At 31.7% G+C, this 16,742-nt stretch overlaps 2 protein-coding genes across 3 annotated transcripts in view; one reads left to right on the forward strand and one right to left on the reverse strand.

Annotated features, from left to right (window-relative positions):
- The window catches only part of LOC106707248 (G protein-coupled receptor kinase 2), a 67,562-nt gene extending 60,446 nt beyond the window's left edge, over positions 1–7,116 (reverse strand). For both annotated transcript variants that reach the window (XM_045684082.1, XM_045684081.1), the window contains exon 1: positions 6,639–7,116. In XM_045684082.1, coding sequence (XP_045540038.1) covers positions 6,639–6,690 — 52 coding nt within the window. In that variant the 5' untranslated portion in view covers positions 6,691–7,116. The remainder of the gene's footprint in view (positions 1–6,638) is intronic.
- A 5,082-nt stretch (positions 7,117–12,198) lies between these two features.
- Positions 12,199–15,986, forward strand: LOC106719296. The gene is made up of 3 exons (XM_045683883.1): positions 12,199–12,506; positions 12,814–12,994; positions 13,400–15,986. Exons 1-3 carry the CDS (start codon positions 12,311–12,313, stop codon positions 15,984–15,986), a joined length of 2,964 nt encoding a protein of 987 aa, XP_045539839.1. The 5' UTR covers positions 12,199–12,310.
- The last annotated feature ends 756 nt before the right edge of the window (positions 15,987–16,742 follow it).

A 16,742-nucleotide genomic window follows, 5' to 3' on the forward strand; every position in this document is an offset into this window, starting at 1 on the left:
TAGATATACATAGTAACACACATCCATCCATACAATCACATCTATATATATAAAAGAAAGTCGTGTTAGTTACACTATTTATAACTCAAGAACGGCTGACTCGATCTGACTGAAAATTGGTGGGCAGGTAGCTTAGAACCAGGAAAGGGACATAGGATAATTTTTACCCCGTTTTCTATTTTTTATTCCGCGCGGACGGAGTCGCGGGTAAAAGCTAGTTTATAATATTAGTAAGAAGTCTGATTTCATTATCAAAACGCTTGCATAAGACATATTGTAATCTCTTTGCTTGAATATAAATGTAACATGCAATGCGAAGTTACACAGCTAATATAGGGTTTTTCAACAAGAACTTAGTTTTTCAATTGGGGCCACACCAACAATATGACAGTTTTGACATTTAGTTTTTTGACCTATTCGTAGTAGATGCTTTGGCAATTGCTATAATGAATTCAATTTCGCTCGAAAATTGCATTAAAATAATTAAAATCCACCAGGAAAATGGTGCAATTTATTGCAAACCAAATTTCCCGAAATTCAGCTGTTAAATGGCCAGCCAGATCGTGTGATTTAACACCACTAGATTGTTGTTTGTGGGGCTATGTTAAGGACAGAATCTATACGGAGCCAATCGAATCGATCGCGGCCTTAAAACTCAAAATCCTTGACGTGATTAACGAAATAGACCCGCCATTTTGCTTTGATGCAAACTTTGATGAAAGAATCGACATCTGTCAGCGTGGTCGTGGTGGACATTTGCCAGATATTATTTTTCATTTATAATTGCCAAACTTTTCTCTTCATAATACAATAAAAATTTGAATCATCTTCATCTAAACTCTTTGTTTTATTTTGTTTTAGAAAACAAAGTTCTTGTTGAAAAACCCTATATTTAAAACTAAATAATAAATATTAAATATATTCTTGAAAACACAGGAAGGAAGATAGTTCAGGCCACCTAGAAGGAAAAATAAGAGGAAACTTACGAACTATAAATTGAATGACCTTTAAAGAATTCATTAAGTTACATACAGCATGCATACTCTGATCTGATATGCAAGAATGAATTGATATATTATACCATAGTTATAACTTGAGAAGTCTACCTCGTTTATCATTACCTGTCCTTATCCCACTCTACGTGTCGCGCGTAGACGCGCAACTCTGAACCAATTCAAAAGTTCAAGTCACTTGAGCCGTTGAGCTGCGGCTTAAAAACTAAATTGACAGCTCACAATTTATCGCGATATACTAAACCTATGTAAGCCGACGAGCCGCGAGCTGCCAGGTGACAGCGCGAAGTGCAATTCAGAACTCTATGGAGGTACAAATTGAGTTGATCTGTGAGCCAGATCACTTGCTTCACATTTATGTTACCTGATCTGACCAGCAGGTCATCAATTTAGTTGAGTTACCCACTACATGAAGCTCACCAGATTTTCGTCCGAATCGATCGAATTCCGTCGATCGGTTTACCTCTATAGGGGGCATAAACCGCAGAAAAACTCTTCTGTAGTCGTGAGTTTTTTCCGAAACACATCTCATTATAAAAACAGACAATTTCTCGTACAGATGTTTCGACCCAGTTACATGGCTCATCAATCGTCCTTGTTACCGCGGGGGGGGGGGGTGTACGATTTGTAACAATATTCTCGCATAATAATTGATAAGAACAGGAACACGATATCCCGGCAATATGGACGTTATCTCTCGTGTTATGTTGCTAATTGTGGCGTGTACTTGTATGTAATTGTATCTTGTTTTTAAAAAGCAACACCCTCTAAAACTCGCTATTAAAAAGATAATGTGATTTTTTAAAGAAAATTTCATTGTTCAGGTAGCGGTTAATTTATACCAATGCTAAAAGACAAAGATATCATAACTTGTTCGTTAATATAAAAACTATACAGAATAGATTTTAAAAAAAATAGCTAGCTATTTAGTGTTAGCCAATTTTTTTATCGTCTATGTATTTTTCTATATACTTGTATATTGTAAAATAATTCCGAATAAAAACATTATAAATAACATGAGTTATTCGTAGTATATTTCACTTCGCTCTATATCACAAATTCCACAAATTTTTGGATGAAAATATGAATAAGAAGCTATCGCCCGCGACTCCGTCCGCGCGGAATTAAAAAAAAAACGTAATAAGTAGCCTATGTGTTCTTTCAGACTATGTTCTACATCTGTGCCAAATTTCATCAAGATCCGTTAAGCCGTTCCGAAGATACCTTCAAACAAACATACATTCATCTAAACAATCGCATTTATAATATTAGTAAAATGTTTAGAAATAAATTTAACATTCGTATTAAATACTGGGTTTAGGTCTTTATTTGGAATCTTACTAATATTATAAGTGAAAAAATTTGAATGTTTATGAATAGGTATCTCCAGAACGGCGAAACTTATATCGATGAAATTTAGCATAGATGTAGAACATAGTCTGGAAGAACACATAGGCGGAGTCGGAGACAAAAGCTAGTATAATAGAAATATTATATGTATATTATACGATCTTTAAATCTTTTTCATTTTATTACCATGCAAAATGCTTAGATGTTTTACTTACCGCAAAATTGCGGTGAACGAGCACTCAAATGGTAATAATCAGTGTTTTGTAAACCACTGCGAAATTTATATGAACACTATATATCCCATAGTTTGAGTGAAATTTTAAATCTATATCTATATATATAAAAGAAAGTCGTGTTAGTTACACCATTTATAACTCAAGAACGGCTGAATCGAATTGACTGAAAATTGGTGGGCAGATAGCTTAGAACCAGGAAAATGACATAGGATAATTTCTAACCCGTTTTATATTTTTTATTCCGCGCGGACGGAGTCGCGGGTAAAAGCTAGTGCTTAATAAAATATATCCTATGATGTATGTAGTTTTGTGTATGTTTCTACAGTGGAAGCTCAAGTTCAAAACAACACTAGTATCAAACACTATAAGTAAACAGATATTCAAGCATAAAAGTGTATCAAAACTGATCCGTCCACGCATCATGAGACCATACTAATAACAATTGATATGATATCTCGACTTATTATAGTTATATCCAAACTTAATAACGGTTCAGATCACACGACACGCTAAACCAGTGATTCCCAAATTGGTCTAATACCATGAGATCCACGGGAGATCCAGCGGAATTGTACGATGGCAAGGTTATAATTAAAGAAGAAATCTTAGATGGGGTACACCGAAAAGGTTATGTTGAAAATGGAACAACGAGAAAAAATAATTATAAATTTCGGCGCTAATAGAAAAATAATTTTAAGTAGGACCTACCGGATATAAACGGGTACACTGTAAAGCAGTCATGTCAAAGATCGGCCCGCGATCTCAATGTGGCATAGAAAGAAGAATCATGTTTTTTAAAGCTTTTACTTTCTTTGACTTCATTCGATTCTAATTTAATAAATAAAATGTTGTAATCATTCAGTCCATTTTTTTCAATCTGGCCCTTTTTTTTTCAAACCTACGAATTCTAAATTTAATATATGACCATCTGCAAAATTGAGTTTGACACGTCTGCTGTAAAGGGATTTCAAAAATAAGCATTCCTACACGCAATAAACCGAACGCTTGGATTCACATATGTTCCTGAGTCGCCGTAAACTTTGAATCTTTTAATACGAACGTCATAGAGAAGTTTCAATAGGACGCCAAGTGGGGCGCGCCCTTGCTGCTTGCATTGTAATGCATGAAGCGGCTGAGACAACGATCTGAACACTCGCCGTGCATCACTGCACTTGCAGCAGAACTTCGTTTTATATTTATTCTAGATTTCTCATCAAATTACATTGACTAACTCTGACTATAGGACTAAACAATGACTAAAGAATTACTAACTAGTGACTGCGAGCGACTGATATTTGTGTAATATCGTCGACGCCATTGGAAATGATGCTTAATATTGTCGTCGTATTCGTCCTAGTGGAAAAATGGTCTAAGGACTTACTTTACTTTTCAAGTATTATAAACGAGAATGTTTAAATGAATGGATGGATATTCGTTAGAAAGTATCTCAGGAATGGCTCAATGGATCTCGATGAAATTTGGTCTTTTGTTTTATTTTAATTCCACGCGAACGAAGTCGCAGGCAAAAGCTACTTTTTGTAGCTATAAATAGCGCTTCTAAGGAATCTTTTCCTCAGCTCTCCGAAGAACCGTAGCAACCGATTGATGCTGTTGCTGGATGATCTCTGAGACTGTACTTAAACGTGTAAAACGCTGCTGGTCAGCGTGGTTGAACATGGAACAGTGTTTTCCTCCATGCAAGCTCTGCATATGGGACTGACTGTAATACCTATCGGTAATATCTCTAGCAAATAACAAATAAATTTACTGAATATTGGCGGTTGCCCGCGACTTCGTCAGCGCAGAATTAAATATAGAAAAAAGCCCATAAATATATCCTCGTGCAAAGTTCCCTCAAAATCGGTCCAGCTGTTACAGACATACAGACAAATTTTTTTTCTCCATATTACATACGGACATTCCAATTTTATTAATATATATAAATTACATAACATCAGTATACCTTGTCTTCTTATCTAGGATAGCCTGTAATTAAGAAACCAATGACATTCCTTTGATTTGAACTTACTACATCAGTCATATATTTCATTTAAGAGGACTTTGACCGATACTGATAAGGTTTGTATCATCGTTCCTTCTGCGTGCTACAAAGGATTGGCATAAGTTGCTGGCATCAGTTCTTCCTTCCAAGTTCGACGTGGGGGTACTTCAAAAGAAGTGAATAGGCATTTACAAAGCTAACGCGTAACATCTTTAGACCACATCATCACTTCATCGGATGGAATCGTAGTCTAGCTTTTTCAATATATTAAAAAAAATACAATAATTTTACTTCAAACTAACTATCGTTATATCTCATTAATGGGGAATGTTAACAGTTTATCGTTTTCGAATTGGCCACAAGTAGGTAACGTAAATCATGTTATGTGATTTATGGAGCAATTAACATATAAAACTAGCAGTAAGAGCCAATTTAATATGTGCAAGAGGTTTTATATAAAAGAAGATAGCGGTCGGCCGCAACTGCATCCGTGCGGAATTAAAAAAACAAACTTAATTTGTAGCCTATGTGTTTTATCAGACTGTGTTCTACATTTGTTCCAAATTTCATCAAGATCTGTTTAGCCATTCCTGAGATACCTTCAAACATCTATCCATCGAAACTTTCGCATTTATAATATTAGTAAGATAAATATCCAACATTATAAAATAAAGAAAAACAAGTGTAATAAGTTTCTACAAAATCCATATCAATGAAAAAGTTTACCGGAAAGTACAAAAGTGAAGAATTGTATCAACATAGAGCCATGCAGGATGCTTGGTATGTTATCTTAAGTGCTTTACGTAACAATAACAAGATAACACAATTGTTATTAGAATTTGATAACAGCTTTCTTTTATTTTTTATAATCTTAGTTTGCTGTCAATTTACATTTAAACACGGCCAGTATCTTCTGAATCATACCTAAAGGGACTTCTTTTAATAATATATTTTATTAATTATATGTAAAAGAGTAGTTATAGTACATTTTTTAAGGTTTTTAGTTTTAAATTCTTTGTTCTAGTATATTCCTTATCAAATAAATGTGTTCATTTACATTTTATATATGAAATGTAAGCAGTTCACATGATGTTCAAATAAGTATGAATAGATATATGTAGAAAATGGAATAAAGAAAACTGTAATAATTTGTAGTGTTTCAACGTATGGACATTATTGTTATTAAACAAGTTCAGTTTTTTACACTTAATAATGTTTCTCTTTAACCAAAGTTTCTCGCTTATAGTGGAAAATTACTCTCACTTATTCAGGACCAAAACCATAGATTACCTACCTCATAAATAATAAAATATATGTTGTAAAAACTACTAGTTATTACTAATAAATATTGTTAATTCCATCTATGTTAAAGTAAAAAAATAAAATATCAATGTGGTAAATACATATCATGTTTATATTTTATATGTTTATATAATACTAGCTGTCGCCCGTGACTCCGTCCGCGCGGAATTTAAAAAAACGTAATAAGTATCCTATGTGTTCTTCAAGGCTATGTTTTACATCTGTACCGAATTTCATCAAGATCCCTTCAGCCGTTTCCCAGATACCTTCAAACAAACATCCATACATCCATCTAAACATTTGCATTTATAATATTAACATGATTATATCTTTAATTACTTTTGTACCTGTCAAAATAGTTTTCTTATTTTGATAAACATGTGATCATTATGAATAATGGTTCCCATATCTTACACATGTTAACATAAGAATTACTTATATACACAAATTCTGTTGTATATAATGATATACTTGTTTACATTTTTAAAAACAATTGAAATAGGTTTTAATCAAATGTTTCTTATTGATTAATTAATTAATAATCAAAATAATTATCAACCTAATAATATATTGGTATGTTTAATTTATATTTTATGTTCCAAGTTATGAAATGTAGAAATAAACAATCGACAGTCGGGTCAATCACCTGCTGTTTACATATGATTCGCGCTTAACGCACATACAATTTTGAATATAGAATAATTTATGAATATTAATTAAATTTGTAATACATACCCTCTCTGGCTTTTAAGTAGACAGTGTTCGCGACAATATTCTCCAATTCCATCAGTTCCAGTGTGACGGATTTTAATGTAGACCCTCCAGGAAGCAAGTGCCCGCCCGTGCGGCCGCTTTGCCGCCCTCTCCGACAACAAAATGCCGCCCATCAATGTACGCGGGATCTCGCACTGAATTCAACACTGCACAACATTAGCTCAGTCACCAACTCCTGTAACACTCCACGCGACGGAATATAGGTCTAACGGCAGAAACGCAAATTCACGATCTACTAAACTGGGGTGTGACTAGATGAAGCGACGATAGCACTTCAATATGACACCTGAGAGAGGCACAAATGCTCCTTGATGTTATTAGCAAGGTTAGCCGGTCGGTTTCTTTCAATTTTACGAGTTGCTGAGAACACGCCCCGGGTTCGTAGCGAGTTATTGACGACGTACGGCGATACGCTACAAATTACCACACGGTGTAACAGAGTTATGTTGCCACATAACGATTAAAATTGTACCAATTTAAAAGAAAAGTGATAATGAACAACGTACTAACAAGCTTCTTACACCGTTATTGTTATATCAGTTGATGTAATATGGTTTAATTAATAAGATGTTACAGTTGGATGGAAGCAAGTAAATTTTACTAATCTCTGTAGTTCCAACTTTCCGTGATTACATAGTTTAAGTACTTGAACTTCATATTTTTCCTTGTCTTTACTTACGCAATTTAATTTGTGATACGTTTATTTATTACGCTAGTAAATATAAATAGCAAATAAATTATATTAACACCATTCGATCGCCGGGTTTTCTAAGATTTCTGCTGTCTTCTGTTTGAATGGCCTAAAAGTTACCAAAACAGTAGTTACTGAGACTAGTAGCTGTTAGTGGGTACATCCCTATTAATGTCAATGGGTACATCCCTATTAAGAGTAGCGTCATTACACTATGGTTTGTCTTTGTGGTTACAATAAAATGTCTAACAAAAAGTAAACGGTGTGTTTCAATAAAATAATATTAATAACAGGTTATGGGCCCAGGCTGCCCAGAGAAAACAGTGCATAAAAGAATAAATAAAAAGACAAAATGAATAACACAGACGAAAACATAGAAAAACTTACAAATTCAGACAATTTTCACATTTGGAAGTTTGAGTTAAATATACATATTTCGGCATCAAATCTGTCGGAAGTGTTGAAAGAAACAGACTCAGAACGGAGAGAAAAACCAGAATTCCAAACTAAGGATGCTAAGGTAAAGAAATTGATATTGAACTCCATAGATAGAAAACTAAAAGGTCACATCATAAATTGCAAAAATGCACATGAAATGTACAATAAGCTATGTGCAGTATTTGAAGGATCTGAAGAAAGAAACAAGTCTTCCTTATTACAAGATTTCTTTAACTTCAAATTCGAAAACCAGACAATGTCACAGTTAATCACAGATATAGAAAACTTGAGAATGAGATTAAATAATCTTAAACAAAACATTGATGATGACATGGTGATATCAAAAATATTAACCTGCTTACCAAACCAATACAAATTCTTCATCACAGCATGGGAATCAACACCCGATGACAAAAAGACACTTACCAACTTAACTAACAGACTTTTATCAGAAGAAAACAGATTTACAGAAAGGAAAACTGAGTACAAACAGGTTGCTTTTAAGGCGGAGAATAAAAATATTAAATGTTTTAAATGTAACAAAATAGGCCATTTAAAAAAGGATTGTAAGATGTGCATTTTCTGTAAAAGATATAACCATGAAGAGAAAGATTGCAAGTTAAAAAACAGCTGTTGCTCAATTTGTAAGAAAAATAATCATACAGAAGAAAATTGTTTCTTTAAGAAAAAAGGTGATAGTAAGAAATACAAAAATGTTGCTTTTTTGTCACAAAACTCTGAACAGTCTTCATTAAAATTCATAGTAGATTCTGGAAGCACAGTGCATATGACAAATGATCCTAACATTTTAAGCAATTTCGAAGAAATGGATTCTACAGTTTATGCAGCCAACAATGAAAAAATGAAAGCACAAGGATCAGGTACTGTCCATGGAATGTCATGCGATTTACAAAAAACTTTATTTATACCAGACTTAGCACAAAACCTTTTGTCTGTAAATTGTGTTACCAATAATGATGGCTCTGTTGTGTTCACAAGGAATAAAGTGGAGATTTACAAAAATTCAAATTTAATTTTAACTGGTATAAAAGAAAATGGCTTATACAGGGTGAATTTACAACAAGACCTGAAAAATGAAAATAAATCTTTACTTACACAAGTAAAAGGAACAGCATTGGAATGGCATGCAAAACTGGGACACCCGAGTAAATCAGTACTAGAAACACTAACAAAAGTAGCAGACGGCATAAATATACAAGGACCAAAAGTATTACAAGAACAATGTAAAATATGTGCTGAAGCAAAACAGTCAAGACTACCATTTAATACAATCAGAACTCGGGCTGAAAGGTACTTACAAATAATACACACAGACATCTGTGGTCCCTTCGAGGTGGAGACTCATGATGGATACAGGTATGTATTAACAATAATGGATGATTACAGTCATTTTACAAAAATCTATTTACTTAAAAACAAGAGTGATGCAAAAGGAGAAATTATAAATTACATTGAAGAAACGGAGCGAGAGAAAAATAGTAAAGTATCAAATATAAGATGCGACAACGGAGGTGAGTATACAAGTAACGATTTTAAAGCATTGTGTCAACAAAAAGGCATAAAATTAGACTACACAGTGCCCTACTCACCACAATTAAATGGCAAAGCTGAACGCCTAAACCGGACATTATTAGAAAAAACAAGAGCATTACTTTTTGATTCTAAATTGGACAAAGAAATGTGGGGTGAAGCAATATATTGTGCTACTTATATTTTAAACAGACTACCAAGTGATGCCCTGAAAAACAAAACACCATATGAAATGTGGGTTGGAAAAAAGCCTAATATATCTAATATACAAAAGTTTGGTTCTACCGTCTATGCAAAACAGTTACATAATGTTAAGAAACTGGATCCTAGATGCAAAAAATTAATAATGATTGGATACACTAATAATGGGTACAGACTGTGGAATGACAAAGAGAGAAAAATAGAGATATCCAGGGACATAGTGATAATAAAAGGTGAAACTGAACAACAGAAAGAAAATTATAAGAAAAGAAATAATAATAAAAGTGAAAATGATGAAAAAGAGACAACAGAAAACCAGGAAGATACTACAGAAAACCAGGAAGATACTACAGAAAACCAGGAAGATACTACAGAAAACCAGGAAGATACTCCAGAAAACCAGGAAGAGATTATAGAAAATCTGGAAGAGACAACAGAAGATACCAGAATAGAAGAAAATAAAAATGAAGAGATTTTTGAAGATGTAATATCAGAAACTGAATCAGAAGACACAGAAAGAGAAAGAAACAGACATAATGAAGAAGCCGGCTACCTAAGAAGAAGCAAGAGAATAAAACACATACCAATACATTTGAGAGACTACAGTTTACTTACTTACAGAGAGGCTGTAACATCTACAGAGGGAGAAAACTGGGAGAAGGCTATAAATTCGGAGAAGGAATCCCTAGAAATCAATAATACCTGGGAAATAGTAGACAAGAAAGAGGCAAAAGATAGTAAAATACTTACAAACAAATGGGTATTCCGTATTAAGGATAATGGCACTTATAAAGCTAGACTTGTTGTACGAGGATTTGAACAAAACGGTATTGACTACAACGAAATTTACAGTCCAGTTGTCAGTCAGTCAACTTTAAAATCTTTATTTGCACTTGCTGCTTCTAAAGACTATAACATGATAACATTCGATGTTAAGACTGCATTTTTATATGGAGAGCTAGAAGAAAATGTGTATATGAATATACCGGAGGGATATGAAAAACAACCTGGGAAAGTTTGTCGATTAAAGAAATCCTTATATGGGCTTAAACAAGCACCTATTACATGGAACAAAAGATTTACAAAAGCAATGTTAAAACTTGGTTTAAAACCTACTAAAACAGATCAGTGTGTATTTACAAATGAAGATAATACAACAATAATAGCAATCTATGTAGATGATGGACTTGCTTTAGCTAAAGAAATGCAAACATTAAAAAACATTTTAAACTGCCTAGAAAAGGAATTTGAAATGAACATATTCAATGATCCTACTAATTTTATTGGATTTGAAATTAAGAAGACTGAGAAAGGTATAACACTGAAACAAGAAAGCTACATTAAAAATTTATTGAAGAAATTTAGTATGGAAGATTGTAAGCCTGTTAATACACCCTGCAATACAGATAAGAAAACAGAAACGCAAAATACAGATACTACAAACTTCCCATATAGAGAACTGATCGGAGGACTTTTATACATATCTACAAGAACAAGGCCAGACATAAGTCAAGCTGTAAATGAAGCAAGCAGAAAAATAGAAAACCCTTCGAAAGATGATGTGATAGCTGCAAAGAAAATACTAAAATATTTAAATGGAACAAGACAGAAAGGAATCATGTACAAGAAGGGAGGAGATATTTCAAAACTAAATGCATACTGTGATGCAGACTATGCCAAATGTATCAAGACAAGACGCAGTACAACCGGATTTGTGATAATGTTAGCAGAAGGACCTGTGTCTTGGTGTTCAAAACGACAACCAATTGTTGCCTTATCATCAACCGAGGCAGAGTATATTGCAGCAGCTGATTGCTGTAAGGAATGCTTATATTTAAAGTCATTTTTAAAAGAGCTGATTGGTTCTGAAGTTGAAATTATATTAAATGTTGATAACCAAAGCGCTATTCAGCTGATCAAAACAGGTTCATTTAATAAAAGATCCAAACACATTGATGTGAGGTACCATTTTATTCATGAAAATTATAAACAGGGTAAAATTAATATTAAATATTGTCCCACAGATAAACAGACTGCAGACATATTTACAAAACCATTGTTAAATAATAAATTTAATTTTCATGTCCAAAATATTGTCAACTAAATAAATTCATGATATAGGTATATAATTTAAGAAACACTTAGAAATTGTATAATTTAAAATTGATAGCATAGAATAATAGGTATTATTTAAATTGTAAACAATTTTAATAATAGGAGAAGGTGTTAGTGGGTACATCCCTATTAATGTCAATGGGTACATCCCTATTAAGAGTAGCGTCATTACACTATGGTTTGTCTTTGTGGTTACAATAAAATGTCTAACAAAAAGTAAACGGTGTGTTTCAATAAAATAATATTAATAACAGTAGCAACAAGTCATGTGCCAAATTAAATTAGAACATAGATTAAATTTTGTTGTAAAGTTAATAAGTATGTGACTAAATTTTTTGTAATGAATTGTGGAAATTAAAAACCAATTTTATTGTATTAAGTAAGCACTTCTAATTTTTTTTGCAACCAAAAATCAAATCCAGATTTGTGATGGTATTATTCTTCAGTTTTAAATTGCAATTTTGGTTTAAAACGTCAATGTCAATGTCAAAATCATGTGTCCATGACGTACGAATAGTATTAAAAACCCGGAAAATAACATGTGGTTTAATAATTTTACTCAACTAAATAATAAAACAGTAACATATATTGTTACAACATATTCTTATGTACTATATTTTCTTATTCTAGTCAGAAAATGAACGATATACCCTGTAATGTGTGCGGAAGCACAGATTTAAATCTAGTAGATGGTTTTTATTACTGTGTAGAATGTGGTACCCAAGATGTAAACGTTCGGGAAACGATTGTCGGGGAGTCATTTTTTGCAGATGGAACAAAGCTTTTAGCTAATGTGAAGAAATTTTCCGTAATGATCAAAGAGGGAATCCAAAGTAAGTTTTACTCACATTTTTGTTTTAAGGTTATACTTAATCCTTCGCAACCAAAGTAGTTAAGTGGCCCCTCTTACTGTTGATTTAGTGTATGAAATTTTAAAAAAATATTGTCAAGGATGTGTGTTAGTTTTGCAACAACAATATGATTGAAATGCAAAAACATAGGAAAAAATTTGTAGACTTATTGCTACTGATAATTGTATATTTTAAGCAGCAATGTGACCACTTGTTTGTTAACAATCTTACATATAGATGTAGTTGTTGTATAGATAGTAATAACTTATTGATTTTTGTAATATTCCAGTGAGCGCAGAATGGTATAAATGGCATGCATACAATTTTATACTCTATGGCCTCACAGAAGAGTTAATCAAACTTGGCGCTAAACAAAGTGTCAAGACAAAGGTATTGTGGATTTGGACACGGTATATGAAGAAATTTCAAGAGAAAGAAGATGAAGAAGAGGAAGAGAAGGAAAATTTAGAGTAAGCACTATTATAGTAAAAATTGTGAAGGACTAATACAGAATAGCGTCGGTGGCTAAGGGGTGTAGCACTTGTTAAGCAATCTGTAGGTCCAAGGTTCTAATCTCACTATGTTCTAATGTGCTTTTCGATTTACATATATATATTTAACCGAAGTTCTTACGGTGAAGGAAAACATCATGGTACAAGCACATAAGTAGTAGTTGTTCCAGACTGTGTTCTATGGGTCAAATTTCATCAAGATCCGTTGAGCCGTTCCAGAGATACCTTCAAACAAACATCCATCTAAACATTCGCATTTATAATATTTGTAAGATTAGTAAGATATACTTACATATGTGTAAATTCTATCTGAAAAATTCATTGATAATATATAAAATATTAAAAGTTCTTTGTGAATTTCAGGAGCCAGAGTAAAATTGAAGATAAGACATCTAAGAGACGTAAAAGGTCTAAAAGTCCGGAATCTTTAGACGGTACTACAAGCCCAGATTCCGATGATGATGATAATAATAATACACCTGCAAAATATATAAAAAACATTACAATAATCACAAAAGGATTATTATTAGCTATATTATATTTAGCGTTAAACTACGATAAAAGTCCAATACAATTATCACATTTATTCAGATATATAAAAGAGGATAGATTAAGTTTATATAAATGTACGAAATTCGTACCGAAAGAAATCGAAACAAATCTAATATCTTGTTGGAAAAATTTCTGTCAATGCAAATGTGATTATAAATCGACTACAATATTACATTACGCTATGACTTGTATCAAAGTTTTAGATCTAGGTTATCCTATTATACCTGATTTTAATAAAATTATAAATATTTATATTAAAGAATTATGCTTACCTAATGATTTTAAGAATTTAGTATTTTCTTTAATGTTATATCAACCTTATAATTTTGTTAAAGTAAATAAGATTACAATAAAGAAGATGGTAAGAATACCTGATTACGAAACAGTAGCTATGTCTTATATACTTGTAGCACTTAAAATGTGCTTCGGTTTAGATGGTGACTACGAAGTTCAAATATCAAATGTAGTTGATAAAATTAATAATAAAGAAGGTCATTTAAAATCGTACAAAATAGGTATGTACACTGAATCAACGGAAAGATTATTTTCATTTAATGAATGGACTAGTTTCTTAGAGTTCAGAAAGATTTTAATCTGCCAGTATTATTTACCAATGGCTAGACATTATAATTTGGAAGTTGATGATTATGTATTAATGGAACATTTAGAGGAAAGAAAAAAAAGACCTGTTAAATTAAGAGACGAAGTAACAATGGATATTTTGAACAAAATACCATATCAAAATAATATTAATGTTATACCTAAAAATGAATTTCTACCTTCTTTGACACCAATGTCTACGTATACGGATGTTCTATTGAATATAGTTCCTAATGATGAGATAAGATTATTGTTGGGTGAAGATTTTACTCAGTACAATCTTAAATATGCAATTGAAGATAATAAACTTATCGATGATGTAGAAAATGAACGTAATATTATAACAGGGATAGATGAATCAAATATAAAAGTTGAACCTGAATTAGATAGAAATATTGATGTAAAAAGATCTGATACAAGTATGGTTTACGTTAGAAATTGTGAAAATAAAAATTGGTTGAAAACAAAACCTCCTACTTTAGAGCATATTAAACAAATCAACGAAAATGAAAGTATAGATTCAGAAGATCATGGATATGAATCTAGTATGAATGAAACACAAGTTAAAACTGAAGAATTTATTAAAGAAGAAGACACAAAACTTGAGTATTTTGAAGAAGAACAAGAAGGTGTTAATATATTTGATGATAATTTCGATTTCATGGTAAAAGATGAAAAATCAATCACTGACGAACAACCAAATTTTAATATGGAAGAATTAAATTGCAGTATGGGACAATTAAATACACTTGATGAATCTGAATTTAACAGTGACATTGACGTTGATGATAAAAATTTTGATAAAGAGGCAATTATAAATGAATTAATTTCTTTAGCGCTCAAAAAGTACAAAATCAAACTACCAAGAGAATATGTTCCAAGACCAAGAAAACGTAAAGCCGATAATATAGAAACTGTTGAACGATTGCCTAAAAAACCTAGGATAAAAACCGGTGATGTTAAACAGAAAATAAACGATATGATTGGAGCATATTACAGTCATGTAGAAATTGATATATTAAATAAAGTAACGGAGAGAGTGAAAGATACTTTTGAAAGACAGGAAAATAACCAAAATGTTAATATAAGTGAAAATTTAACTACAAATGATATTGCTAATAATCATGAACAAATAAACGAAGCAGATTATAATTTAGTAAATACCACAGAAAATATGGAAGAAAATAACAGTATAGATAATTTGAATAGTACTAATGTTGATGAAAATCAAGATTTCGAGGCTAATTTGAATAAAGGAGATCCAGATTTCGATGCGAAAACTCACGATATAAGTCAATTGTATGTTAAATTAAATAATAATGTTGAAATCGATGAGTCTCTAGTTATACATGAAGATCCTATAATAGATGAAATAATTATAAGTAAAATTGAAAAATTAACTACTAAAGGAACAACAAATAATATTGATGAAATAAAAGTTAATTCAGTGAGGAAAAATAAAATCAGTTTTTATTTATCAGATGATAGTTGTGATGAAGAAATAAAGCAACAAGAAAATAATGAGAGAAATAAACATTTCTTTCCGCCTTTAATAAATGATTCAACTCAAATGAATGAATTCAATTATTGGTTAAGATTTTACAAGAATGATTGTATCTCTAGATATACACATGCTCATTTTAAATTCGATTCAGAAATTAAAGAACAATTTCCCGCTAGTTTTTATTTCGTTTTGAATGAATGTGCAAATATTATATGTTGTTCGACATACAATCTTTATAGAGATATGCAAAATTTGGAAAAAATGATTGTAGGAAAATTAAAAAATAGCAGATGACGTTATTGTATTAAAATTAAGAAGCTTGTATTGTTTGTAATAAATAATTTTAGTTGACATAACTGTGATTTCTGATAAAAGAAAAGTTTCATAATATTATATTGAAAAAGTAACCTATCAATGATATTAAGGTAGAAATTCGTAAGTGTTTTACTTTATTTAGGTCTAATCGTTGGTTTCTTAGACCAAAATCCCTGTATGAAAGGGATGATGATAGGTTTGCAAATATTTTGGTCTTAGAAACCAACTATTAAAAGCGCATTCAAGTTCCTGCTTCATGACATGATGGCATTAAAAATTGCAAATTAGTAATCAACTTTATTTTTTACAAAGTCCAGTAAACTTAAAATATGAAATCTTGCTTGTGATTTTTTTAATTAGTAATTAATAATAAGTGTTAAAATTTACGTTATTTATTTCCTGAATATATTTTTTTTATTTACATCCTTGTTAATTTATTTCATTTATTATCGACTCCGTTTGGTACAATGGTGTACGATGGAGGGAAAAAAGTTAAAGAATTGTACCAGGAGGTTGACCAAAACCAGTAAAATTTATAAAAAGGTTTCTCTCTCTGCATCATTTCCTCATTCCTGAGAGTCACAACCTCTCTTCTGGACTATCTCTCATTGGATATCTCTCCACAAAAGGGGTCTTCGAGAAAAAAAAATTTGGGTATCTATGATTTAATGCGAAATTTGACAAAAAAATAAAAATAAATAGAATATTCTATATTCAAAAAATTATTCGCATATT

The sequence above is a fragment of the Papilio machaon genome, chromosome 24 (genome assembly GCF_912999745.1).
Source record: "Papilio machaon chromosome 24, ilPapMach1.1, whole genome shotgun sequence".
Classification (NCBI taxonomy): Eukaryota; Metazoa; Arthropoda; class Insecta; order Lepidoptera; family Papilionidae; genus Papilio; species Papilio machaon.

Bases quoted from the DNA above. Each gene is read 5' to 3' on its own strand.
- LOC106719296 (XM_045683883.1), top strand. From the start codon at position 12,311: ATGAACGATATACCCTGTAATGTGTGCGGAAGCACAGATTTAAATCTA. The intron at 12,507-12,813 runs GTAAGTTTTACT...GTAATATTCCAG, and splicing joins GATCAAAGAGGGAATCCAAA to TGAGCGCAGAATGGTATAAA. The intron at 12,995-13,399 runs GTAAGCACTATT...TGTGAATTTCAG, and splicing joins GAAGAGAAGGAAAATTTAGA to GAGCCAGAGTAAAATTGAAG.